Raw genomic sequence first — 27,976 nt, 5'->3', positions numbered from 1 at the left:
TGTATACAGACACACATACTAGTTATTAATTAGTTGCATTTAGTTTTAGGGAAAGATAAAACCTCCTTGAGTTTCACATTATAAATACAAATTTTATTTAAAGCTTGTTTGGTTATTCAAATAGAAAAAACAGTTTTTAACTACTGTTAAACAAAAAATGGGAAGTGAGGTAATTCATCTTTTTGACAATAATCTTCTTTCCCTCCAACAGTGTCATCTTCTTTGATAGTCAAGGTAATTCCTTGTAAATAAGGCTTTTAATAAATTACAAATATGTAGTAGGTTCTTGTCCATCTACTTAACTACTTAATGCACTGTTGCATAGCAACAATTTTTTCCCCCTGCTTCTTCTTTGGTGGAAGTCTGAGAGTCTGAAATCTGCATTGGCTTGGTTGAGCTTGGGAATCTTTCTGGTACCAGGAGTGCAGATATCCATTGTAGAAATCAGTAGCTGTTAGTGTTTTCTTGAGCAACACTGATCGAACACCAATCCAGCCATCCTAACGGGCAAACAACAGTGAACAGGCAGTGATGGCAAAACTGGCAATTTTAGCTTATACAACCTTTATCATGAAAACAAACAAACCTACAAATCTTTACCAAATGCCTAGCTGCAGACAGTACTGTACCAAGTAACATATATGAGTCTTTGGCTCTAAGTTTACTACCAAGTGATAACAAATATACAGATCTGTATAAATAAAACAAATTTAAACACAAAGGGGACAGAATAAAGACAAGTGCCATATTGGATGGTACTTTACAGTGTTCAGAATATGCCCACATATCTTATTAGGATTGGTCATCAGAAATATAACCACTCTAAAAGTAGGCAGATCCAATATCATCCCTGGTGGGAACTAATGTTAGAAGAGAAAACTGATGCCCAGAGAGGTGAGTGATTTGTCTGAGGTGACGTAACTGGTGGAACTTAAACTCACATGTTCAGACAACCTCAACCTCCGCTGCTTCTATGAGAGCAAACTGCAGATTTGCAATATAGATATTGCAAGGACAAACCCAGACAAGGACAGCAGACATATGCACCCTCCACTGTTTGGGAATAAACTGAAGAAAGATGAAGAGAGGCTGATGTGGGGGCTCTGCATCCACAGTCTGTGTAGGTCGGATCACCCTATCACATACTTTAAACATGGTCTCTGGAGCACAAAACATTGCACATAACCATGGTAGGACAGAAAACACCAGGAGACGAAGAAACATGGACATTTTTTAGGCCGTTGTCATAAAATAATAATGGTTCTAAAGTCATTTTAAATAGGTTAAGAAATCTCTTTAACCACTATCAAACGGTAAAAGCAACTAGGATACCCGTACTATAGTGGTTCAGGTAGGTACTCTGATATGGCTGTCTTCTGTGATCATTGTATTAGCAGGATGAGTTGCTAGTTGGACAAGACTTGTTAGTTATTAACAAGAAGTTGTTAATTAAACCGAACTACTGAGAATATACAAGTTTCTTTTAAGAAAGCACTAAAGTTACTGAATCTTCTTTCAGTAATCATGCCTGGGTAAAATTGCATCACTTTCAAAAATTATCCTAGAGATTCTACTATTTCTTTTTTTTTTTTTTTTAAGATTTTATTTATTTATTCATAGACACACAGAGAGAGGCAGAGACACAGGCAGAGGGAGAAGCAGGCTCCATGCAGGGAGCCCGATGTGGGACTTGATCCCGGGTCTCCAGGATCACACCCTAGGCTGCAGGCGGCGCCGAACTGCTGCGCCACCGGGGCTGCCCGAGATTCTACTATTTCTCAAGAAAAATTAAACTGTCCATTGGCTCAATCTGATGAATAAACAGGTGAGTGAAGTCTTAACTAAAGATGATGAACCATAAATTTAGTAAAACAAATATAATTTAAAATTAAAGGAAAATGTACCTTGCAACGAACCAGCAGTATTTGTGACTGTTTGTGGTATATGACTGATCCTGGAATAACAGGTTGTCCTGTTAATTTTGGATCTAAAGAATTGGTGGGGTAGGGGAGGATAGGAGAGAGAATAAATAATTATGCAACTTCATGCTGTTTACAAATAAAAAACATCCCGGGAGGTAGTACTAATACTGGAGGGTGTAACTGCTGATGTCCTGACCCTGACATCCAAACTTATGATGGAGCCATGGTGCTCTGTATCTCAAACCCAAAAGTAAGCTTTCTATATACATATAGGAACTTCCCAGTCCTTTACCCAGTCTCCCAAAGATCAACATAAAAATGTCGAATTTAGAAGTTTTGACCGTTTGGGGGAAATAGCTAGCTACCAGTGGTGAGGTATATAGGAAGCTTAGGATCTAAGCTGACCCTTCCATCCATGACCCAACAAATCCCAATTCTTAGATCCCTGGGGCACTCCGACTCCCTCTGAGCTGCACCAGCTCCCTTTGTGGCTCCCACTCCTTTAGTCCACCGTATTGGGAGGGCACTGATGGGCCCTTAGAATGGACTGTCATAAAATGCTACATCCAGGCCTAGGAGTCTCACTGAGCTGCCCAGGGATTTTCATTATGATATTCAGCAGAATGAAACTGACCAAGTTATTCTGCATTTCTTGAAAATCTTAGTGTACAAAATCACAGAGCTTAACATGGGATAGTAACAACTGCTTTGCCTACTTCCACATTCTTAGGATGACTGAAAAAATACATGTGAATAGACAACATAAAAAGTAAGACAATGAATGTAAAGTATCATCATTACTGAACTGACACAAACTAAATCCTTATTTTTACTAAACGTGACCTATGATAAACAGACACATTTTCAAATGGCGGACAGTGAAGATACTTTCCACATCAGCTATTCAAGAGTTAGTACCAGTGAGGATTGAACTATTAAGTTCAACCAAATCCAGAAGTTTAATGGTATTATCCATCCAGAGAGTCTGCAATGGAATCTGTAAATAAAATTAAAGAAGGTATGATAATGCAATACACTCAACCTCCAAACCCTTTTTAACTCCTATCTTGCATTAATTTGGTCTAACTTCTCTCCCAATTACAGAAGAATTAGGAACCCAGTCTCTAAATCTTATGAAACAGAACACATATGTGACCCTCTACATCAGTCTCCAAAATTTATAATATCTTAAACACTATTTTAAAAATCAAGGTTTATATCTTTATTAATATTTCTAATTTAATTTTATGCTTATTTTAAAAAATACAAGCATTTACAACAATTATGCTAAAAAAATTTAGGGGTGCTGGGCTGGCTCAGTTGGAGGAGCTTGTGACTCTTGAACTTGAAGTCCTATGTTTAAAAAGTTTTTAAAAATTTAGAAAAATTCTGTACTCCCATCCCCAGAAGTAACCACTGTTAACAATTTGATGTGTATATCCTTGTATTTTTTTCTGCAATTATAAAAACCTGGAACATACTGTCTTAAAAGGAACTTTTTTGCCTAACGATGAAGCATGGGCAACTTTCATAGTGCATGCATATCTACTTCCCTCTTTATCTAGTGGCACAGTACTCTCACTTTGACTATATCCTAATTTATGCAACCAATACCTTTATAATGGATGTTTCTTTTTTTTTTAATTTTTATTTATTTATGATAGGCACACAGTGAGAGAGAGAGAGGCAGAGACACAGGCAGAGGGAGAAGCAAGCTCCATGCACTGGGAGCCCGACGTGGGACTCGATCCCGGGTCTCCAGGATCGCGCCCTGGACAAAGGCAGGCGCCAAACGGCTGCGCCACCCAGGGATCCCTATAATGGATGTTTCAATTATTTTCAATTTCTTGCTACTATTAATGGCAATTTTTCTCAGTGTATGGCCCTTTAATCTTGGGTACGGCAATTTTTTTCTGTGCATAATTTTTAAATTTAAAAAAATTTTTAATTTTAAAAAAATTTAATGGAGTAATATTAACCAGTTTTCTCTTTCATGACTCCAGTAGTTCATGTAAAGCTTAAAAAAGGCTATCCCACACTTTAAGATTGCTAAATATTATAAAATCATTCAACTGTGCTTTTCCCTTAGTTCTTTGTGGTTTCACTCTTTTACATTTAAATGCTTGATCCATCTAGAATTTGACTTTGAATGGCAGGATTTGAGGGCTTCCCCCTCTAATGGTTAACCAGTTCCAGTTGTCTCAACCCTATTTACTGGACAATCCATTTCACCCTTCCCCACAATGTGAAATGCCATTTCCATCACATTTTGATTTCATATTAATAAAAATTAACATGTACCAGGAAATAAGTTCTCTCAAATTTCTGAAGTAAATAAATTTATTTTCAGATTATAGCTCAAACCTTTATTTCACAGATAAGGAAAGTGAGGCCCAGAGAAATGCAGCTATTTTCCCAAGTTTAGACACAGGTAGTTAGTTAATGGTAGAGCCTAGGACCAGAATCTAGGTTTCCTCATTCTCAGTTCAATGCTCTTTATGGCCTCCACTAAAGAGGACATTTAATTTTCAGAAGAGTTAGGTCAAAGATTTGAACATGACATCAAAGAATTAAATACATTTGAAGAAAAGTTGATAGGTGTTTATCACCTTACATATGACATATTTTAGGACAATATCCTCTTCTATAATTTGCTGGCTTATTTTTCTTTCACCTGCTTCCAGTAGAAGTTATGAAACAATTTTTACATGTATAACTTCTTTCTTTCAAAGAACTCAAAATACTTTTGGAATGTGCTGACTAAAGAAGGGTTTATATTTACTGAGAGTTATAAATATACTCGGTATATGGTTCTTTTTTTTAATCTTTTTTTTTTTTTCTTAAGATTTTAGTTATTTATTCATGATAGACACAGAGAGAGAGACAGAGACACAGGCAGAGGGAGAAGCAGGCTCCATGCAGGGAGCCCGATGTGGGACTCGATCCCGGGACTCAAGGATCACGCCTTGGGCCAAAGGCAGGCGCTGAACCGCTGAGCCACCCAGGGAATCCCCCTCAGTATATGGTTCTTGTTCAGAATATATACTTCTTATTCTTGAGGAGGGTAAAGCTCACCTTCACCTTATCATCACAGTATTGCAGAAAGGGAAGGGACGGTAAAAATATAGTCATTTCAGTATTACCATCATTACTGTCAATATCATATATTTGCACAGACTTAACTCAAAAAGGTTTATCTCCTTTGATCTTGGCAGTTGTGGACATGGTCATTAACCAATTTTTAGAGGTATAAAAGCAGAAACCCAGAGAAGATACAGGTTTTGCTCTTGGTTAGTAAATGGCAGCTCTAGGAATCAAATTTCACCTTCTGGCTCCTAAATTCTCATTGTTATAGCACAAACTTTTTCTCAGTGGAGAGGAAAGGTGAATTAGAGAAGATAAGGCTCATTATATGGTAATGTAACTGTGTTTAACTTTTTAAAGATTTAAGTAATCTCTACACCCAACATGGGGCTTGAACTCACAACCTCAAGATCAAGAGTTGTATTATACTCTACCAACTGAACCAGCCAGGTATCCCTGTGTTTAACTTTCTGAGGAATTATCAAACTATTTTCCATAGCAGCTGTACTAGTTTGCATTCTTGCCAACATGAGGGTTCCAAATTTTTCCACATCCTTGTCAACACTTGTGATTGTCTGTTTTTTAAATTTTACCAATCCTAATGGGTGTGAAGTGGTAACTACAGTTTTGATTTGCATTTTCCTAATGACTAATGAAAATGATGGTCTTTTCATGTGTTTAGTGGCCATTTATAGATCTTCCTGGAAGAAATATCTATTTAGATGCTTTGCCCATTTTCTAATCACGTTTGCCTTTTTGTTGTAGAGTTGTAAGAGGTCTTATATATTCTGGATACAAGACCGTTGTCAGATATATGATTTGCAAATATTTTCTTCTACTCCATAAGCTGTCTCTTCATATTCTTTTTTTTTTTTTAAGATTTTATTTATTTATTCATGAGAGACACACAGAGAGAGGCAGAGACATAGGCAGAGGGAAAAGCAGTCTCCTCATAGGGAGCCTGACGTGCGACTTGATTCCCAGACCTGGATCATGCCCTGAGCCAAAGGCAAACGTTCAACTGCTGAGCCACTCAGGCATCCTCATCTCTTCATATTCTTGATGGTTTTCTTTTAAGTCTTACTTCTCTATATTTAGTTTGGTTGCTTAGGCTGTAGGCAACATATCTAAAAACTATTGCCTAATTCAAGGTCACAAAGACTTATGTTTTCCTCCAAGAGTCTTATCATTTTAGCTTTTCTATTTAGGTCTCTATCTAGAGTTCATTTTTGTACATGGTGTGAGGTAGGAATCCAAATTCATTTCTTTTGATTGTGGATATCCAGCTGTCTGAGCACCATGTGTTAAAAAGACGATTCTTTCCCCATCAAACTATGTTGGTGCCCTTATCAAAAATCAATTGATCATAAACACGAAGGTTTATTTCTGGGCTTTCAATTCTATTCCATTGAGAAATAGGTCTATCCTATGTCAGTATCCCACTGTCCTCATTATTGTAGCTTTGTAGCAACTTTTGAAATTAGGAAGGGTAAGTTCTTTAATTTTGTTCTTCTTTTTCAAGATTTTTTGGCTATTCTGGGTCTCTTGGGATTCCATATGAATTTTAGGATCATGTTGTCAATTTCTGCAAAGACATCAACTGGGGTTTTTATAGGAATTGTGTTGAACCTGTGGATCAATTTGGGGAACAGTGCCATCCTAACAATATTAAGTCTTCCAACCCATGAACAATGAAATCTTTCTATTTACTTAGGTCTTCTTTACTGCTTATTAGCTCTAAAAGTTTCTTTTGGGGGCAGCCCTGGTGGCCCAGAGGTTTAGCGTGCCACCTTCAGCCCGGGGTGTGATCCTGGAGACCCAGGATCTAGTCCCACATCAGGATCCCTGCATGGAGTCTGTCCCTCTCTCTCACTCTCTCTGTCATGAATAATTAATTAATTAAAATAAAATAAAATAAAAGTTTCTTTTGGATTCTTTATGGTTTTTTGTTTTTTTTTTTCTTTATGGTTTTCTATATGTAAGATCGTGTCATCTGCACATAGAGTTTTATTTATTCCTTTGCAGTCTGATTCCATATTATTTCTTTTTTCTTGCCTAATACCCCTAGCTAGAACTTCCAGTACAATGCTGAATACAAGTGGTGAGAATGGACATTTTTGTCTTGCTTCGACTTTGGGGGGGGGGGGGAAGCTTTCAAAGTTTTCACCATTAAATATGTTGTTAGCTGTGGGTTTTTGTCAGGTTGATGAAATTCTCTTCTAGTCTTAGTTTGTTGAACATTTTTTATCATGAAAGGGTGTTGGATTTTGTTAAGTGCTTTTTCTGCAGCTATTGAGTAAACTGTGGATTTGCCCTTTATTCTGTTAATATGGTATATTACATGGGTTGATTTTTCTATGTTGATTCAACCTTACATTCCTCAGATAAACCTACTTGGTCATGGTATATAATCCTTTTTTATTTTTATTTTTATTTTTTTTATAACCCTTTTTTAATACGTGGTTTGTTTTAGTTTGCTAACTCTGCTGAGGATTTTGCAGCTATATTCTTAAGGGATATTGATTTGTGGTTTTCTTTTCTTGCGCAGTCTTTTATCTTGTGTTGCCTACTTTAGGTTTTGTACTAGCTGCTCCCTCTGCCTAGGGATGCTATTTTCCTCATCTTGGCAAGACTAGCTCCTTATTGTCTTTCAGATCTAAGCTTAAATGTCAGTTCAGAGATGCCTTCCCCACCTACCTAATCTAAAATAACCCCCAGTTAGTCTATCACATTTTCCTATTTTAATTTTTATCAAAGCACTTATCACACTCTGTTTTTATTTATTTGCTTGTTTGTCTTCTCATATGTTTATCTTTAGTACCTAGTACAATTCCTGACACATCATAGGCTTTCATTTTTTTATTTTTATTTATTTTTAAATTTTTTTCATCATAGGCTTTCAAAAAATATTTTGTTTAATGAATGCTTGAATATATGAATAATAGATAACATTTAATGAGTACTTACTCTTTGTCAGATCCTATACTAGATTTTTTTTTTTTTACTAGATGCTTTATATACATTATATTAGCCCTAATTTTCAGATGAACAAACAAAGCTCAGAGGCTAAGTAATTTTCCCAAGTCTACCAAATTAGGAAGTGACAGAGACAAGATGGAACCCAGCTCTGCCTGGTTCTAAAGTCTATGTTCCTTTTCCTATGCCATTCTGCTGCATGGGAAAAGTACAGGGTATGAAGTCAGACAGATCTGATTCCAAACCTGCCTGTGATTAACAAGCAATGTGACCTTGAGCAACACTTAGTAACCACCCATTCTCTACTTTAAGCCTCAATTTCATCAACTTAAAATCAGGTAATACCCACACATGAGGTTGTGATCCTCAGTGAAGAACTTGGCATCCTAGAGATATTTAGTGGCAGGTCTCCATCTTACTCAATATTAATAACAAGTGGTCTATTAAAAACCCCACACTTGGTAGTTCCCGAGTTCAAACAACACAAGAAGCTATCAAAATGAAGGGGAAAAAAAACCAATACCTTTGTCAAATAACTGATAATTTAACTTAGGTTTTTTAATAAGGTTTTTTTTTGTTTGTTTGTTTTTTTACTTTTTAAAAAAGATTTTAAGTAATCTCTACATCTCAACGTGGGGCTTGAATTTACAATCCTAAAATCAAGAGTCACAAGCTCCACCAACTGAACCAGCCAGGTTGCCCTAAGGGTTTTAATAAGTATTTAATAAAAACTATAAGTATACATAAAGAACTATTTAATAAATAAGTTACAGTTACAACTCCATTTTGTGTACCATCTGTAGAAATTGAGGATTTAAGAAGTTAGTTGTAGGGGTGCCTGGGTGGCTCAGTCAGTTGGGTGTTTGCCTTTGGCTTGGGTCATGATCCTAGAGTCCTAGGACTGAGCTCCATATGAGGCTCTCTACTCAGCGGGGGTTCTGCTTCTCCCTCTGCCCCTCCCCTGTTCATGTTCTCTCACTCTCTCAAATTTTTAAAAAGACTTAAAAAAAAATTTAGTTGTAAAAAAATTGGCTATGGGTAGAAAGATATACTAGAAAAAGCACTGGATTAGGAGTTAGAAGATTCAGATTCATTACTTCAGAGCACTCTGAAGTTCATCACTTCACTTTTATTCCTCTCATCTATGAAAAGGGTAATAAAATTTGGTTATGGGAAACTGCAAAAAATATATATATATATTCAAAAGTGCTTTGTGAATTCTAAGGCCCATATAAAAACTTGAAGTCTGAAGAATATTTTAAAAATGAATTTCAGGGGGATCCCTGGGTGGCTCAGTGGTTTAGTGCCTGCCTTTGGCCCGGGCATGATCCTGGAGTCCCAGGATTGAGTCCCACATCAGGCTCCCTACATGGAGCCTGCTTCTCCCTCTGCCTGTGTTTCTGCCTCTCTCTCTCTCTGTGTGTGTCTCTCATGAATAAATAAATGATATCTTTAAAAAATAAATAAATAAAATAAAAATGAATTTCATATACACAAAAGAATTTCTGAAAGCAGGGACTCGGACATATTTGTACACCAATGTTCACAGCAGCATTATTCACAATACCCAAAAGGTGGAAGCAATCCAAACCTCCATTGATAGATGAATGAATAAACAAAATGTGGTATATACATACAATGGAATATTTTTCAGACTTAAAAAGGAATGACATTCTGATACATGGTACAGCATAGATGTACCTTAAGGACATTATGCTAAGTGAAATTAGCCAGACACAGAAGAACAAATATTGTATGATTCCTCTTAGATGAGATACCTAGAATAAACAAATTATAAGAGACAAAGTAGGATAGTGGTTACCAGGGACTGTGCAAAGGAGGAGTGGGGACATTAGTGTTCAGTGGGTAGAGTTTCAGTTTGGAATGATGAAAAAGTTCTGGAGATGGATAATGGCAATGGTTGCACAATGGTATGAATGTATATAATGTATTGATATATACACTTAAAAATTGTAAAAATAGTAAATTTATGTATGTTTTACCAAGTTATTATTATTATTTTCATTTGACAGAAAGAGCGAGTGCGCACAAGCAGGAAGAGAAGCAGCAGGCAGAGGGAGAAACAGGCTCCCTGCTGAGCAGACAGTCTGACCCAGGGCTCGATCCCACGACTCCAGGATCATGACCTGAGCCAAAGGCAGATGCTTAACCGACTGAGCACCCAAGTGCCCGTATTTTACCAAATTAAAAAAAAAAAAGTTTAAAAAATAGAATGAGGGCAGCCTGGGTGGCTCAGCAGTTTAGCGCTGCCTTTAGACCCTTTGGCCCTTTGCCTGGAGACCCAGGATCGAGTCCCATGTCGGGCTCCCTGCGTTAAGCCTGCTTCTCCCTCTGCCTATCTCTCTGTGTCTCTCATGAATAAATAAATAAAATCTTTTTTAAAAAAATAGAATGAATTTCAGGATTCTTTGGTTTAGTTTGAGATTCATTCCTAAATAAAAACATTTTGAGGGATCCCTGGGTGGCGCAGCAGTTTGGCGCCTGCCTTTGGCCCAGGGCGCGATCCTGGAGACCCAGGATCGAATCCCACGTTGGGCTCCCGGTGCATGGAGCCTGCTTCTCCCTCTGCCTGTGTCTCTGCCTCTCTCTCTCTCTCTGTATGACTATCGTAAATAAAAATAAAAATTAAAATTAAAAAATTAAAAAAAAACATTTTGAAAGTAATTTCACATACATACACAAGTAGGTAAAACTGCAATGGGATTTCCAACTTACTATATTTCCAATGGCACGATAAAGTCTGAATATTTGCTCTGAAGTTTGTTCCTCCCATTTTATACAGCTGGTACCAGCAGAAATCTTAGGAGCTACAAGATAAAACCAAGAGCAAGAAAAAATATCAGATTCAATGTCCATGAATTAATAACTATTGATTGATGTGGAATAATAGATGCAAGAGAACTTGTATTATTTTCTCAACTTTTGAATATGTTTGAAATTTTCTTTAATATGAAGTAAAAATAAATCAGTTATACTAAGAGAAAAAATGAATGCATTTCTTTATAATCTGGGAGTAGAAAAAGCCCTTATAACAATGACTCAAAAATCCAAAAACAATTAAAGAATGATAAATATGACTACATAAAAATAAAATTTAATAAAAATAAACTTTTTTAAGACAAAAAGAAAGGTCATAAATCAAGTTGAAAAACAAATGACGGGGTACCTGGCTGGCTCAGTTGGTAGAGGATGTGACTTTTTTTTTTTAAGACTTTATTTATTTATTCATGAGAGACACAGAGAGAGAGGCAGAGACATAAGCAGAGGGAGAAGCAGCTCCCTGTGGGGAGCTCAATGCAGGACTGTTCCAGGACCACACGATCATGACCTGAGCCAAAGGCAGATGCTCAACCACTGAGCCACCCAGGTACCCTGAGCATGTGATTCTCAATCACAGGGTCATAAGTTTGAGCCCCACATTGAGTGTAGAGATTAGTTAAAAAACAACAATAACAAAAACAAAACCTGAAGGTATTTGTAATTTTTTTTTAATTTCTTTTTATTTGTTTATGACAGTCACACACAGAGAGAGAGAGGCAGAGACACAGGCAGAGGGAGAAGCAGGCTCCATGCACCGGGAGCCCGACGTGGGATTCGATCCCGGGTCTCCAGGATCACGCCCTGGGCCAAAGGCAGGCGCTAACCCGCTGCGCCACCCAGGGATCCTGTATTTGTAATTTTTAACATAATAGTTTAGATTTATAAAGAATAAAAAATTTATAATTACATGTTAATCTAGGGATCCCTGGGTGGCGCAGCGGTTTGGCGCCTGCCTTTGGCCCGGGGCGCGATCCTGGAGACCCGGGATCGAGTCCCACGTCGGGCTCCCGGTGCATGGAGCCTGCTTCTCCCTCTGCCTGTGTCTCTGCCTCTCTCTCTCTCACTGTGTGCCTATCATAAATAAATAAAACAAAAAAAATCTTTAAAAAAAAATTACATGTTAATCTAAAATATCTATGTAATATAATATTAATATATCTAAGGGCATTTATATTTATTATGCAGACTTATTTATATCTATTATATAAAGTACTCCAAAAACACTGAGAAGAAAAAAGACCAAAAATATGATAGAAAAATGGCAAAAGAGGGATCCCTGGGTGGCGCAGCGGTTTGGCGCCTGCCTTTGGCCCAGGGCACGATCCTGGAGACCCGGGATCGAATCCCACGTCGGGCTCCCGGTGCATGGAGCCTGCTTCTCTCTCTGCCTGTGTCTCTGCCTCTCTCTCTCTCTCTGTGTGACTATCATAAATAAAAATAAAAATAAAAATAAATAATAATAATAAAAAGAAAAATGGCAAAAGATACAATGTCCCTTCCTGGAAAAAAGAAATGCAAATAGTCTTTAAACACATAAAAAGATCCTCAATGTCACTTACAGAAGTAATGTAAATTAAAACTACTCCAGATGTAATTGCTTGTTTATTTGATTCAGAACTAAATATGCTTCAAGTTATTTATAATGGCATTATTTGAAATAGCAGAAGTTTGGAAACAACCAAAATGTCCATCATCCATCAACTGGGGATCTGTTGAATAAATTATGATACATCCACACAAGTGAGAACTATGCTGCCATAAAAAGGAATGAGGAAAATCTCTTCTATGGAGAGGAAAGGATTTCCAGGGTACGCTGTTAAGTAAAACAAAAACAAAACAAAAAGCAACAAAAAACACAAAGGTACAAAAGAGTATATATTTTATGCCACCTTTTGTGGAAGAAAAAAGAAAATATGAATTTAAAAGTATGTGGTATTTGCTTATTTTGATAAAAGTAAACAACTGGAAGGCTAAAATCAGATACTCCTAAAATTACAGAGGGAGGGGAAACAGGGAGGAGGAGCTACGGATGGAAGTGAGACTTCTCTGAGTATAATTTTTCAAATAGGTTAAAAATTTTAATCATATAGATGTTTTATGTGATTCAAAAGATAAAATTTGGGCAGCCCGGTGGCTCAGAGGTTTAGCGCCACCTTCAGTCCAGGGCCTGATCCTGGAGACCCGGGATCGAGTCCCACATGGGGCTCCCTGCATGGAGCCTGTTTCTCCCTCTGCCCGTGTCTCTGCCTCTCTCCCCCTGTGTCTCTCTCATGAATAAATAAATAAAATCTTAAAAAATAAATAAATAAAATTTAATCATAAAGAGAAAAAAAGCAACTCTGAAAGCTGAAAACAAACTGAAACAAATAAACCTAATTATATATCAAACTAGGTAGCAAAAAAAAATGGAAAAAATAATTATCTCCAGTAAGTCTTTTTTTTTTTTTTAAGATTGTATTTATTTATTCATGAGAGATACAGAGAGGAGGAGGCAGACACATAGGCAGAGGGAGAAGCAGGCTCCTTGCAGGGAGCCCGATGTGGGACTTGATCCAGGAATCCCAGGATCATGTCCTGAGGCAAGGGAAGACCTCAGCCACTGAGCCACCCAGGCATCCCTCCAGTAAGTCTTTTTTTTTTTTTTAATTTTTTATTGGAGTTCAATTTGCCAACATATAGCATAACACTCAGTGCTCATCCCGCCAAGTGTTCCCCTCAGTGCCCATCACCCAGTCACCCCAACCCCCCACTTACCTCCCCTTCCACTACTTGTTCATTTCCCAGGGTTAGGTGTCTCATTGTCACCCTCACTGATATTTTCACTCATTTTCTCTCCTTTCCCTTTATTCCCTTTCACTAATTTTTATATTCCCCAAAGGAATGAGATCATATAACATTTGTCCTTTTTTGATTGACTTATTTCACTCAGCATCATACCCTCCAGGTCCATCCACGTCGAAGCAAATGGTGGGTATTTGTCGTTTCTAATGGCTGAGGAATATTCCATTGTATACATAGACCACATCTTCTTTATCCATTCATCTTTCGATGGACACCGAGACTCTTTCCACAGTTTGCCTATTGTGGACATTGCTGCTATAAACATCGGGGTGCAGGTGTCCCAGTGTTTCACTGCATCTGTATCTTTGGGGTAAATCCCCAGCAATGCAATTGCTGGGTCATAGGGCAGATCTATTTTTAACTCTTTGAGGAAACTCCACACAGTTTTCCAGAGTGGCTGCACCAGTTCACATTCCCACCAGCAGTGCAAGAGGGTTCCCCTTTCTCCACATCCTCTCCAACATTTGTTGTTTCCTGTCTTAATTTTCACCATTCTCACTGGTGTGAGGTAGTATCTCATTGTGGTTTTGATTTGTATTCCCCAGTGATGCGGAGCATTTTCTCATGTGCTTGTTGGCCATGTCTATGTCTTCCTCTGTGAAATTTCTGTTCATGTCTTTTTCCCATTTCATGATTGGATTGTTTGTTTCTTTGCTGTTGAGTTGAATAAGTTCTTTATAGATCTTGGATACTAGCCCTTTATCTAGTCAGGGTCAAATAGGTCATTTGCAAATATCCTCTCCCATTCTGTAGGTAGTCTTTTAGTTTTATTGACAGTTTCTTTGGCTGTACAGAAGCTTTTTATTTTGATGAATTCATTTTTGCTTTTGTTTCTATTGCCTTCACGGATGTATCTTGCAAGAAGTTGCTGTGGCCAAGTTCAAAAAGGGTGTTGCCTGTGTTCTCCTCTAGGATTTTGTTGGAATCTTGTCTCACGTTTAGATCTTTCATCCATTTTGAGTTTATCTTTGTGTATGGTGTAAGAGAATGGCCTAGTTTCTTTCTTCTGCATGTGGATGTCCAATTTTCCCAGCACCATTTATTGAAGAGACTGTCTTTTTTCCAGTGGATAGTCTTTCCTGCTTTGTTGAATATTAGTTGATCATGAAGTTGAGGGTCCGCTTCTGGATTCTCTATTCTGTTCCATTGATCTATGTGTCTGTTTTTGTGCCAGTACCACACTGTCTTGATGACACAGCTTTGTAGTACAACCTGAAATCTGGCATTGTGATGCCCCCAGCTATCGTTTTCTTTTTTAAAATTCCCCTGGCTATTCAGGGTCCAGTAAGTCTTGAACACAGTACTCTAATTGCACACTCTTAGTAGGATATATCAAAAAAAAAAAAAGAAAACCTGCAGAGAAATCTGAAATATTACTCAGTTTTACTGTTTGTAGTAATACTGGTAGTGTAATTTTGAAACTATTTTACGTCTAGTAATTAAATAAATAGGTCAGTTTAACTTTTGAAAAGATAATTCAGTTTATTTATTTATTTATTTATTTATTTATTTTAAATTTATTTATTTATTCATGATAGACAGAGAGAGAGAGGCAGAAACATAGGCAGAGGGAAAAGCAGGCTCCATGCCAGGAGCCTGACGTGGGACTCGATCCCGGGGCTCCAGGATTGCGCCCTGGGCCAAAGGCAGGCGCCAAAACCGCTGAGCCACCCAGGGATCCCTGATAATTCAGTTTAAAAGAAAAACGCTAGGATCCCTGGGTGGCTCAGCGGTTTAGCACCACCTTTGGCCCAGGGCGTGATCCTGGAGACCCAGGGTCGAGTCCCACATTGGGCTCCCTGCATGGAGCCTGCTTCTCCCTCTGCCTCTCTCTCTCTCTCTCTGTGTCTCTCATGAATAAATAAATAAATAAAATCTTTAAAAAAATAAATAAATAAAAATAAAAGAAAAACCCTGAAATTCAAAATCTGAATCGGGGGTGCCTGGGTGGCTTTATCAGTTGAACGTCTGCCATTTTGGCTCAGGTCATGATCTAAGTCGTCGGATGGAGCCCAGACTCAGGCTCCATGCTCAGCAGAGTCTGCTTGTGCATTTCCCTCTGCCCCTCCCTGCTCTCTCAAATAAATAAAAAAATAAATAAATAAATAAATAAATAAATAAATAAAACCTTAAATAAATATATAAAAAATTGAATCAGTAACTGTATGAACTCAAATATTATTTAAAAAATTTAATGCCTCACCTTGTCCACTGACACCTTATCTTGAAACACACTGTTGTACCAGGTGGTTTTCTAAATACCACTCCCCCAACTAAAATGATCAAGGGAGGGATCCCTGGGTGGCGCAGCAGTTTAGCACCTGCCTTTGGCCCAGGGCATGATCCTGGAGACCCGGGATCGAATCCCACGTCGGGCTCCCGGTGCATGGAGCCTGCTTCTCCCTCTGCCTGTGTCTCTGCCTCTCTCTCTCACTGTGTGCCTATCATAAATAAATAAAATTAAAAAAAAAATAAAATAAAATGATCAAGGGAGAGATGGCTGATTCCAACATGGGACAGAGAATTCATGAGGTGAGCCTGGGACATCTTATAAAAGAAAGCAAGGAAGCACTGAAAAACTAGTTGAGGCTGTCAAAAGGATGCAGGACCCAGCTTAAAGGGGCTCCCACTGGCCAAATTTAGGATGACTTGAAGAGCACAAAGCGTTGTAAATGTAATTAACTGGGGGTGACTAGGTGGCTCAGTAGCTGAGCGTTTGCCTTCGGCTCAGAGCCTGATCCTGGTCCTGGGATCAAGTCCCACATGAGGCTCCCTGCAGGGAGCCTGCTTCTCCCTCTGTCTGTGTCTCTGCCTCTCTCTGTGTATCTCTCATGAATAAATAAAATCTTAAAAAAAAATCCACTAGTCAAATCATAATTTTAAGAACTCATTTGCCACCATATTGAAGATGATTATGGTACCAACTTCTTCCTCTAAAAATTAGTAGAGAAGGAATTAAGCATTGATCTTGCCATTTAGGATGAACTAAGATTCATTGTCAATTAATGAGGAAAAGCTCTTCTTTACAAAATAAAGTCAGATATTAAAAGCAAAAGGAATTGGAAAATTACCATTTTGTAATCCCAAGTGAAATAATCCATTCAGGGAAGAAGCATCAACCCATGCCAAAATCATTACGTGAAAGGTTGTTAGAGAACAGGCTATTTGCATGGTGCCAAAGTATTATCCCACAGATTACTTGCCAACTGCAAAGGGAAAAGCGAATCTTTACACTGGACTCAACCAAGTGACCTATCTGAACTTCACCAGCCTTGCTGCAACCTGATATTTGGATCACTGATGTGACATCCAAAGACTAGAGCAGAGAGAGGTGACACTTCTGAGTTTATCCTTGTAGACAGTTTTGACTGTTGAATCATGTAAATGGTTTTACATGTTTGAGAAATAAATCATAAATAAAAATAAAAAAGCAATCCTTAAAATTAAAAACAAACTGAAACAAATACCACTGGAACACAATACCATCTATGAAATACTCTTTCCAGAAACTTCAAGCCTGAGTCTAATCAAACTCTTAGAACTTCCAGTTCACAAAAAGTACGAAGGCTAAAAAAAAAAACAAAAACAAAAACCAAGTTAAATAACACTGGAAGGAAACAGACAACTGGCCTGGTCTCTTCAAAAAGTCAATGACAGGGATCCCTGGGTGGCGCAGCGGTTTGGCGCCTGCCTTTGGCCCAGGGCGCGATCCTGGAGACCCGGGATCAAATCCCACATCGGGCTCCCAGTGCATGGAGCCTGCTTCTCCCTCTGCCTATGTCTCTGCCTCTCTCTCTCTCTCTCTCTCTCTCTCTCTCTCTCTCTGTGACTATCATAAATAAATAAAATTAAAAAAAAAAAAGTCAATGACAAAAAAAAAAAAGTCAATGACAGGGATGCCTGGGTGGCTCAGCGGTTGAGGGTCTGCCTTCGGCTCAGGGCGTGATCCCACAGTCCTGGGATCGAGTCCCACATCAGGCTCCCTGCATGGAGCCTGCTTCTCCCTCTGCCTATGTCTCTGCCTGCCTCTCTCTTTGTGTCTCTCATGAATGAATAAATAAAATCTTTAAAGAAAAGAAAAGTCAATGACATGGAGTGGGGGAAAAATAATGGAGGAATTACTTTAACTTAAAGAGGCATGCCAACTGATTACAATTAGATACTAGTTTGAAAAACTATACAGCTAAAGAATAAGTTTTTAGACAATTGGAAACTTTTATGTACTGTATATTAAATGCTATTAGGGAACTATTCATTTCTCTTAAGACATGCAGGCTGAAATATTTAGGAGGTAAAGGTTATGATACATACCTCTGAAGGATTAAGCAGAAATTTAAAAATATATACTAAGTAAACATCCATATGCAGAGAAAGAAAATATGACCAAATACTAATAATTGTTGAGTCTAGGTTATATAGGTATACACCATTTAAAGATTTATTGGGGTGCCTGGGTGGCTCAGACAGTTGAGTGTCTGCTTTCAGCTCAGGTCATGATCCCCAGGTCCTGGGATCGAGCCCCACAATGTGGCAGGAGGGAGGATGGTCTCTGCTAAGCAGGGAGTCTGCTTCTCCCTCTCTCTCTCTGCCTCTATCACTGTCTCAAACGAATAAATAAAATCTTTAAAATAAAAATAAAGAAGAGAAATTATTTTTAAAGAAATTAAAGATTTACTTATTTTAGAGAATAGGAGGGGCAAAGGGAGAGGAAGAGAGAGTCTCAAGCAGACTCCCCACTGAGTACAGAGCCCAACGTGGGGTTTGATCTCACGACCCTGAGATCATGACCTAAGCCAAATACAAGAGTTGGATGCTTAACCCACTGAGCCACCCCAACACCCTGGTATTCATTATCTTTTAACTTATCTCTTGGGGGATCCCTGGGTGGCGCGGCGGTTTGGCGCCTGCCTTTGGCCCAGGGCGCGATCCTGGAGACCCGGGATCGAATCCCACATCAGGCTCCCGGTGCATGGAGCCTGCTTCTCCCTCTGCCTGTGTCTCTGCCTCTCTCTCTCTCTGTGTGTGACTATCATAAATAAATAAAAAAAAAAATCAAAAAAAAATTAACTTATCTTTTTGGTACTTTTCAATATAAAGATAGGGAAAACATTTCCTTTTTTTTAAAGTTAAGATTCTTTATTTATTTACTTATTCCTGAGACAGAGAGGCAGAGACACAGGCAGAAGGAGGAGAAGCAGGTTCCATGCAGGGAGCCTGATGCAGGATTTAATTCTAGAACCCCAGGATCGCACCCCAAGCCGAAGGCAGATGCCCAACCAGTGAGCCACCCAGGCATCCCAGGAAAAACATTTCCAATCCTTCAAGAGACTACATGCTAAGAGGGAATGGGAGACCATACCAGCCATTCTTTGGAAAAGGACATATAAGTGGGCAATCTTGAGTCAAAATTAAGGGTGATGTGCCAGTGAAGTCAGAGCACTCAGGTGCTATCATGACAGACAAAACCTGGTGAAGGAGGTAGGGATCTCTGCAGTCTTCACTTACCATGTGTCACTCCCTCATTGGGCTGTTGCCTTCCTTTGCTCAAACTCTCAGGCAAATTTTTCAAAACTGAAATTAGCTTTAAAGAAAAAAAGGAGAGCAACATATTCAAGATGAAAAGAACAAAAGTAGAAATACGTTATGATTCAGTACCATGACATTACAGAAAGTTTGGAAGGAGCTGTGTGGCAGGGTAGGGTGGTAAACTGGCTTGAGCTGTGATGATACAGGTCTACTCAATGGAGTTTCAATGTTGCTGTCTGCAGAGGACAGAGCGATGATGTGCTTCCAGAGAATGCTGAGCTTTGTTGGCTATGTAAGCTGTTGGTGTCAGGACAGCATGGGCTCAGGAATCCACACTCTAACCCCATAGGAGGTGAAGGCAGTGGAGCCCCAAAGAAGGGGAAGGAGAATGAATTCTGGAGACACACTGTTTTGGGTTCAAATCTTAATTCCACTACCTACTCATGTGTCATTGTGGAGAAGTTATTTGACTTGTGTGGCCTTCACAGTCATCATCTGTAAAACAGGTGACAGTAACAGCTACCTCAAAGGTTAGTTGGGAAGGTAAAAAAAAAAAAAAAATGTACAGAGGATCCAGAATAGCCCTGGCACACGAGCCAGTGTTCAAAAAACGAGAGCTACTATTACAATACCATTTCTGAGGTGAGTGCCTAGATTAGGAAGCACCATCTGGATAGTTGGGGAAAAACTATCCTCTACAGAATATTAACCAGTTCATATGAAAATCACTGATTTGGTTGTTTAGCATTCACTCAGATATACTGCATGCAGATCTGAGCTATACAAAGCCAGAGTTCATTCACAGCGAAGGGGTCAGCAAAACTCCAGTGCGTATGGAGATGATGACCGCCATGCAGGCACAGAGGTGGGAGGAGTGCTAGGTCTCTGAGGGAATGGCAGTTGGTGAGTCTCACAGGGGCACCAGGTGAGTCTAGGAGTTGGAGGGTGAACCCTGAAAGAAGTGTCTAAAGGCCTCACTGGAACATGGTGGGGCCACAGAAGCTCATGTGCTTCAGGAGAGTCTTTATGAAGTACCCACTCTGTGCTTTTCTCAAAGACTCACATGAGAAATGCCAACCTCAACTGTAGGAAGCAAGGATAAAAATCACTTAAGAAAAAAAAAGGTGAAAATTATGTATCACGAAAGCATTCTTTGCATCATAAAAAGTTAGGAGACCTAGTGAATGAGTACAAACCAGTGAGATATTAGAGGACCCTACCATGTCGGCACCCAGTCTTGACAGCATTGCCTCCAGTTCCTTGGCGGTGCTCTTAGGTGGCACAGGAACCGTTTCCTGTTTGATAATTGGGCCGACGTCAAACCTAACCAAAATCAAAAGCAAATAACATTATTCCTTCTTTCTTGTTTTTTTTTTTAAGATTTATTTATTTATTTATTTATTTATTTATTTATTTATTTATGATAGACATTGAGAGAGAGAGAGAGAGAGGCAGAGACACAGGAGGAGGGAGAAGCAGGCTCCATGCTAGGAGTCTGACGTGGGACTCAATCCCGGGACTCCAGGATCGCGCCCTGGGCGAAAGGCAGGCGCTAAATCGCTGAGCCACCTAGGGATCCCCAACATTATTATTTCTTAAGATCAATATGTTATGTCTACTCATGTAGACACATGAGTGTTTACATACCACAAGGATGGTTTAACTCTGGCTATTATCTATAAGCAAAAGAGAAATGTCAGTTTGAAAGAAGAGAAAGCACAATCTGGCCTGTACTCAGATTTTAAATCTATCTTTTCCCGAAAGAAAAAAGTATGAAGTTGTATAGCAGAAATTTAATTGCAGTTGTAAATAGCTCCTTTAGTAATAAATAGTATTTTAAAAGTTTCTATTTATACAATAAAGGCATAGAGCAAAAAAATTCTTTTCCTAGGAAGTACTACTAAGAAATGCATAACGATTTCTTTCTAGATTTCCTTTCTCAAAGGACAAGAGTTGTGCCTGGTTATGAGTAGGTACAAGTTTGTTTTCCCAGTCTTACATTTTGCATCAAGCTCCATAAATACTGCTATGAGCTTTTATTAGAAATATGCCCTATTTTAAATATTCAACTTTGCAGTTGTTAATTCTATTTTCAACCTCTGAGCTTTAATAAAATGCTTACTATGAAAAATTGCAAACATCCACAAAAAACAGGAGTGAATAGTCTTCTTGGATCCCCAGAGTTTAGAATTATCAAAGTTTTGCAACTCATTTCATCTGGCCCTCTCGTTTTCTGAATTAAGTTAAAGCAAATCCCAGGTATGCAGTTGTTCTTGTGAATCAGTGAATTTTCTGTGGGGACATTAGGTAATAACAGATAGGGGCTTAATATAATTCTGTTTTAGACTTAGTAGGATAAAAAAAAATGAAATGCTTAAGACAGTTATATTACACATTGGCATACAATGTAGTCCTAATTCAGGTTGCAAAAATTTTTTGACCAAAGAAACCAAGACCAGCAAAACCAGGATTCATTACAACTCATATACAAAAATCCATCTTTCATTTACACAATGCTTTTTTATGGAAATCCAGTTGTTAATAATATAATTTACTTCAATTAACAAGTTAAACATTTCACAAGGACTGGGATAACTGCAATAATACAAAACCACATACAGTATATGTCAGAAAATAGGAAAAGACAAATGGAAGGCACTCTGGTGTTAGAGGAATTAGTGAGCACTATCCATTCACCCACTTCCACGTCCCCTCCAAACGGACTGAAATCAACATTCAAAACCATAAAGTCTAAAGAAAGGAAAATGTCTTCTACCTTTTAGGTCTAATTTGCATAATCGTCACTCCAGTAACTGTGTCTCCATGAAGCACGGTATGGATTATAGGGGCTGGACCACGCCACCTCGGGAGGCAACTGGGATGGACATTCAACATGCCACTGAGTCAGAGAAGGCAGAAATTAGTGGTGCAAGTGGGCTTTACCACTTAGTTCCTGCTACCGAAACAAATATGCAACTTTTTAATCATTACATTTCCCCAGAAAGTTTGAAAATCAAAGTTGAATCTAGTTTTATGCCACCTGTGAAGGGAGTCAGAGATGAAGTTTACTCTCTTACCATAAGAGACCAATGAAACTCAGTTAAAAACAGAACAACTATTAATTATCCCAAAGATATTCCACTGCAGTCTGTGATATCTGGGAGTTTTTAAATATTTTATTTTTTATTTTATTCATTATTATTTTTAAAGATTTTATTTATTCATGAAAGACACAGAGAGAGAGGCAGAGACACAGGCAGAGGGAGAAGCAGGCTCCATGCAGGGAGCCCGACGTGGGACTTGATCCCAGGACTCCAGGATCATGCCCTGAGCCAAAGGCAGACGCTCAACCGCTGAGCCACCCAAGCATCCCAAAGATTTTATTTTTTAAATAAACTCTATACCCAACATAGGGCTCGTGAATCTACAACCCCAAGATCAAGAGTCACACGCTCCACCAACTTAGCCAGCCAGGTGTCCCTGGGATTTTTTTTAAAAATAAAAGAAATAGGGATCCCTGGGTGGCGCAGCGGTTTGGCGCCTGTCTTTGGCCCGGGGCGCGATCCTGGAGACCCGGGATCGAGTCCCACGTCGGGCTCCCGGTGCATGGAGCCTGCTTCTCCCTCTGCCTGTGTTTCTGCCTCTCTCTCTCTCTCTCTCTCTCTCTCTGTGACTATCATAAGTAAATAGAAAAAAAAATAAAAGCAATAAATACCTTTTATACTGTAGGAGAAAAAGCACTCAAACCCTACTGTGCATCTATGGACAATGTGAATATTTATAGTTTCTTCCAATTACCCTGTTTCATTTTGTTTGCATATAGAATCCCTAAAACAAGTTTCTTGAATCTTCCTATCTAGTCACCTTTGCTGTTTATCCCAACACATCTATTGCCCATAGACGAGCAATTTAAATCATTTACTAAGTAAGCTGATTAGTTTGATGTCTCCACTATAGGAATATGCAAGTGGGAGTTTATTTTTTTTAAAGATTTTATTTATTTATTCATGAGATACACACACACACAGAGGCAGAGACATAGGCAGAGGGAGAAGCAGGCTCCATGCAGGGAGCCCGATATGGGACCTGATCTCGGGACTCCAGGATCATGCCCTGAGCCGGAGGCAGATGCTCAACTGCTGAGCCACCCAGGCATCTCGAAGTGTGAGAGTCTTATATTCAAAGTTCCATTGCTCAGACCAGTCTCATTCATCAACAAATATTTACTGAGCACAGTCCATGTGCTGGCACTGTTCTAAGTGATGGCGTTACAAGCAACACTGAACCAAAAAAGAAAAAAATTATGCCCACAGGGAGCTTACATGCCAAGAGCAGGAGATAAGCCAATACAAAAATGTGTAAAAAGTTTGGCAGATGGTTCTAAGGGCTGTGGAGAAAAATAAATCAGAGCAGGGGTAGGAGTACTGGGTGGGAGGCTACAAGTTTCATAGGGGTCACAGAAAGTTTACCAGTAAGAAGACAACACTTGAACAAAGATGTTAGGAGGTAATGGACTAAGCCATGCAGACATACTCCAGGCAGAGGGAACAATAAATATCTTGAAGAAGGCAAATGTTCAGCAAGTTCAAGGAGAGAGGCCAGTGTGGCTGGAGTGGAGTGAATCTGAGGAATAACACTAGAAGATGAGGCCACAGTTAAGAGGGAACCAAACCTACCCAGTAGGCAGGCAGGTCCCTACAGGCCCATATAAAGACTTTGAGGTCTTCTGAGTAAGATGGAGAAATATCAGAGAATTTTGAGCAGAGTGATATGATCCAACTTCTGTTTTAAAAGGATCATTTTGGCTGCTGGGTTGGTAGAAGACCAAGAAGGCCAAGGACAGCAGACAACAGATGGAGCTTACTGGAGTACAACAGGTGAGAGTGGTAGCAGTGAATGTGTTGAAAGAGCCAGTCAGATTCTAGATAGAATTCAAAGGCAGAGCCAATGGATTTCCTGATGGATGGGATATGTGGTGAGGGAAGGACTTACGAGCGACTGAAAGGTTTTTTGTTTTTTTTTTTTAAGATTTATTTATTTATTCATTCATTCAGAGAGAGCGAGAGAGAGGCAGAGACACAGGCAGAGGGAGAAGCAGGCTCCATGCAGGAAGCCCGATGTGGGACTTGATCCTGGGTCTCCAGGATCACACCCCGGGCTGCAGGTGGCGCTAAACCCCTGCGCCACCGGGGCTGCCTGACTGAAAGGTTTTGAGTCTGAACAACTAGAAGGGTAGAGTTGCCATTTACTGAGATGAAGATTTGGGGAGGAGCAGGTTTTGGGCAAAAGTTCAGGAATGTAATTTAGGACACCTTAAGTGTAAAGTGCCTCTCAGACACCCAAGGAGAACTGTGGAGGAGGCAGTGGGTATTGGTGGCCTGGAGTTCAGGGAGAGATCTGGGAATTGTCAGCATATATATGGAATTTAAATGAGGGTGGGTGAGAACCCACAGATCAAGAGCATCACACATTTCAACAATTAATGCACTAACAAGATGTTTTAAGAGAAAATAGTAAAGAAAGCAGAATTAGAATTCAAGTCATTGTACTTTAGACACCAGGCCCATATACAAAGACCAAGGCTTCTATACTGTATTCCCTTAAAAAAAAAAAAAAAAACACTTACTAGGGAAATTTAAGAATAAGAGCCTCACTCAAAAGTCGGCCAAATGAAGCTACCACTCCAACGTCGTACTCTCCAGATCCCATATCTGGCCACTCATACACTGGAAGCTGAGACTGGACAGCATATTGCTTCACTGGCAGTCCTTTTGGTGATGGAGAGGGCACTGTGACCACCTCCAAATTTTCAATTAACTCTTCCTCTTTATTTTCCCTAAATTGGAAAGATTGGAATAAAATGTGAATTTTAAGACAATGACTCAAAGTTAAACTACTTCACATACTACCACGCTACTTTTATGGTTAAATTCATGAAACAATTAAGGGTAAGTGATTAAAACTACACAACTGAGAGACTGAGTTTTTATTTTGTACTTAATTTTAGTTATTTGTAATTTAAAGAGCCACATGTGGCTAGTGGCTACTGTTTGGATGGCATGGTACTAGAAATTTCCTGTGCATACAGAAACATATACGGTGTAGATACTTTACACAATTAGAATTTTATATATACAGCTCTACATTTTGTTTTTGTTGTTGTTTTTTTTTTTTTAGAACACTATTATTATTATGTGGTGAGTCTTTTTATAAAGTGGGTTACGGTGATCCCTGGGTGGCTCAGTGGTTTAGGGGCCTGCCTTTGGCTCAGGGCATGATCCTGGGGTCTCAGGATCAAGTCCCACAACGGGCTCCCTGCATGGAGCCTGCTTCTTCCTCTATCTGTGTCTCTGCCTCTCTCTCTGTCTCTCATGAATAAATAAATAAATAAAATCTTTTTAAAAAAGCGGGGGGGGGGGGTTAGAATACATTTGCTTGTATATCTAGCAAACATTTCTAGAATAAGAGAACAGTGGCTGTCTCTGAAGAGAACTGGATATAGGAGATAGAGGTGGAAAGAACTGACTTTTCACTATAATATCCTTTGAACCTTTTGAATTTTTTTTTTTTTAAGATTTCATTTATTTACCTGACAGAGAGAGAGCACAAGCAGGGGGAATAGCAGAGAGAGAAGCAGATTCCCCACTGAGCAGGGAGTCAGAGGTGGGGCTCCATCCCAGGACCTGAGCTGCAGGCAGACACTTAACTGACTTAGCCACCCAGGTGCTCCTGAACCTTTTGAATTTTGTACCACAACCATGTGTTAGCCAAATAATAAATACTTTTATTTTTTAATTTATTTTTAAAGATTTTTAGAGAGAGAGGGAGGGCACCGGCATGCAAAAAAGCAGGAGGGAGGGGCAGAAGGAGAGGAAGAAGCAGGCTATCCACTGAGCAGGGAGGCCGAGGTGGGGCTGAACCAATAAGCACTTTAAAATGTGTCCGTGTGTGTGTGTGTGTGTGTGTGTGTCCACGCGCATGTTCCATTGGCATCATTACATAGTAATACATGTGTACTCTTTTTATCTGTTGTGTTGTCCTCCAGTGCTCAGAGGGTGTTAGTTTAGTTATTTATTTTTTAAAATATTTTATTTGGGGCAGCCCTGGTGGCGCAGCGGTTTAGCGCCGCTTGCGGCCCAGGGTGTGATCCTGGAGACCTGGGATCAAGTCCCACGTCGGGCTCCCTGCGTGGAGCCTGCTTCTCCCTCTGCCTGCGTCTATGCATCTCTCTCTCTGTGTGTGTCTCTCATGAATACATAAATTATATATTATATATAAATATATATATTTACATATAAAATATATATATTTTAAGATTTTACTTATGTATTCATGAGAGACACACACAGAAACAGAGGCAGAGACACAGGCAGAGGGAGAAGCAGGCTCCAGGCAAGGAGCCCGACGTGGGACTTGATCCGGGGTCTCCAGGGTCATGCCCTGGGCCTAAGGCAGCGCTAAGCTGTTGAGCCACCAGGGCTGCACGGTGTTAGTTTATTTACCAGGTATTGCATCTAGTGTTGAGGAGTTATGAGAAAAGGAGTATATAGGAGGACCCTAAAGACAAAGCACAGGGGTAATGGAGCTGCCAAGCAAAGCATCAACAGAAAGGTCAACACATGCAGTGAGATTCGGGAGGCAATCTGGGGAAAGCCGCACGTGGAAAGGTACATCACAGAGGTGTGCAAAAGGAACATGTGTGAAGGGAGTGTTTCAGGGTGTGTGCGGAGAACAGAGTGATGGAGGGAGGAATATTTTATGGGGGGAATGATGGGGTTGTCCATAGGAGGGGCTGCTATGAAGAATATGTAGGAAAGATTTGATGGAGATGACAGAAATGAGTGTTGGGGGCGGGTCAGGAAAAAAGAGCGCAGAAATAATAAATGGAGGTTGGGGGAAAGAAGGCAGAGCTGTACAGTTGGGTAGAGCCATCACATAGCATGGACTTTCAGAACAGGTTGGATCTCAATCTCCTGCCCCCAGTAAACCAACATTTGTTAAATTTTAGAAATACCAAATGTATACTTAAGAGTTCTGACTTATACATTTATTCAATAGCTGAAAACAGTTGTTTTTGGACTGTGTCCTTATTTCAGCCCCAGAAAACTGGGTCCCACGGTATACAGGGAGGAGATAGGAAGCGGTGAAGGGAGACGTGGGTGTGCAAGTGCCCAAAGAAGCCCGAAGGCCTGGAGGGTACAAACTGGATGAACGGAGGCCTGTGATGACCTCGGGCAATCACTCAACCTCTCTGAGCTCGAGTTTCCTTTACACACGGATGCGGCCAGGAGGTGGTGGCAGAGGACAGAGGCGACTTCTGCGAAGCGGGTGGGACAGTGGAGAGCGCGGAGCAGGAGTGCAGACCCGAGCGACCCGGCAGGCGCGGGCACCTTCCGGGAGCCGCAGAGACACGGGCCCAGACCCTTCCGGCGCCGCCGCGCTCCCGGGCTAGCAGCGCAAACCCTCGCGGCCGCCGCGGGGCTCGGCTGCGGCGCCTCGGCAGCGGGGCCCCCCACGCCCCGGCCCCCGTACCTGGCGGCGTGCAGCGCCCGCAGCGCCTCGCGGGCGAACCGGTCCGTGCCGAAGAAGAGCACCCGCCAGGGAGGCTTCTCTCGGACGCGGACGCCCCGGCCGTCCTCCCCGCCGGGGGACGCGCCGAGCCCGGCCAGCGCTCGCCACTGCGGGCTCGGCCTTCCGCCTGGACCGCCCCCCACCGGCCGGGGTCCCCAGCCGCGCCGCACCAGCACCCGCATCGCCTCCCCGGGCGCCCCGTCCTGCGCAGGCGC

The 27,976-nt window shown here is 40.3% G+C and overlaps 1 protein-coding gene across 2 annotated transcripts; it reads right to left on the bottom strand.

Moving 5' to 3' along the window:
• Positions 1–66: 66 nt before the first annotated feature.
• Positions 67–27,976, bottom strand: MTFMT (mitochondrial methionyl-tRNA formyltransferase). 2 transcript variants are annotated; one of them, XM_055320067.1, is made up of 9 exons: positions 27,723–27,976; positions 24,817–25,026; positions 21,967–22,089; positions 20,411–20,513; positions 19,170–19,245; positions 10,719–10,810; positions 2,841–2,919; positions 1,905–1,987; positions 67–500 (listed from the first exon to the last, which is right to left on the bottom strand). In XM_055320067.1, the coding sequence occupies exons 1-9, from the start codon at positions 27,941–27,943 to the stop codon at positions 303–305; spliced, it is 1,185 nt and encodes a 394-aa protein (XP_055176042.1). In that variant the 5' UTR covers positions 27,944–27,976; the 3' UTR covers positions 67–302. The 2 variants fall into 2 exon arrangements, with proteins under 2 accessions (XP_055176042.1, XP_055176043.1); XM_055320068.1 differs by lacking the exons at positions 1,905–1,987; positions 2,841–2,919.

Source organism: Nyctereutes procyonoides, unplaced genomic scaffold (assembly GCF_905146905.1).
Source record: "Nyctereutes procyonoides isolate TBG_1078 unplaced genomic scaffold, NYPRO_anot_genome, whole genome shotgun sequence".
Classification (NCBI taxonomy): domain Eukaryota; kingdom Metazoa; phylum Chordata; class Mammalia; order Carnivora; family Canidae; genus Nyctereutes; species Nyctereutes procyonoides.
The sequence above is the reverse complement of the archived record's forward strand: the minus strand, read 5'-3'. Positions and strand labels throughout refer to the sequence as shown.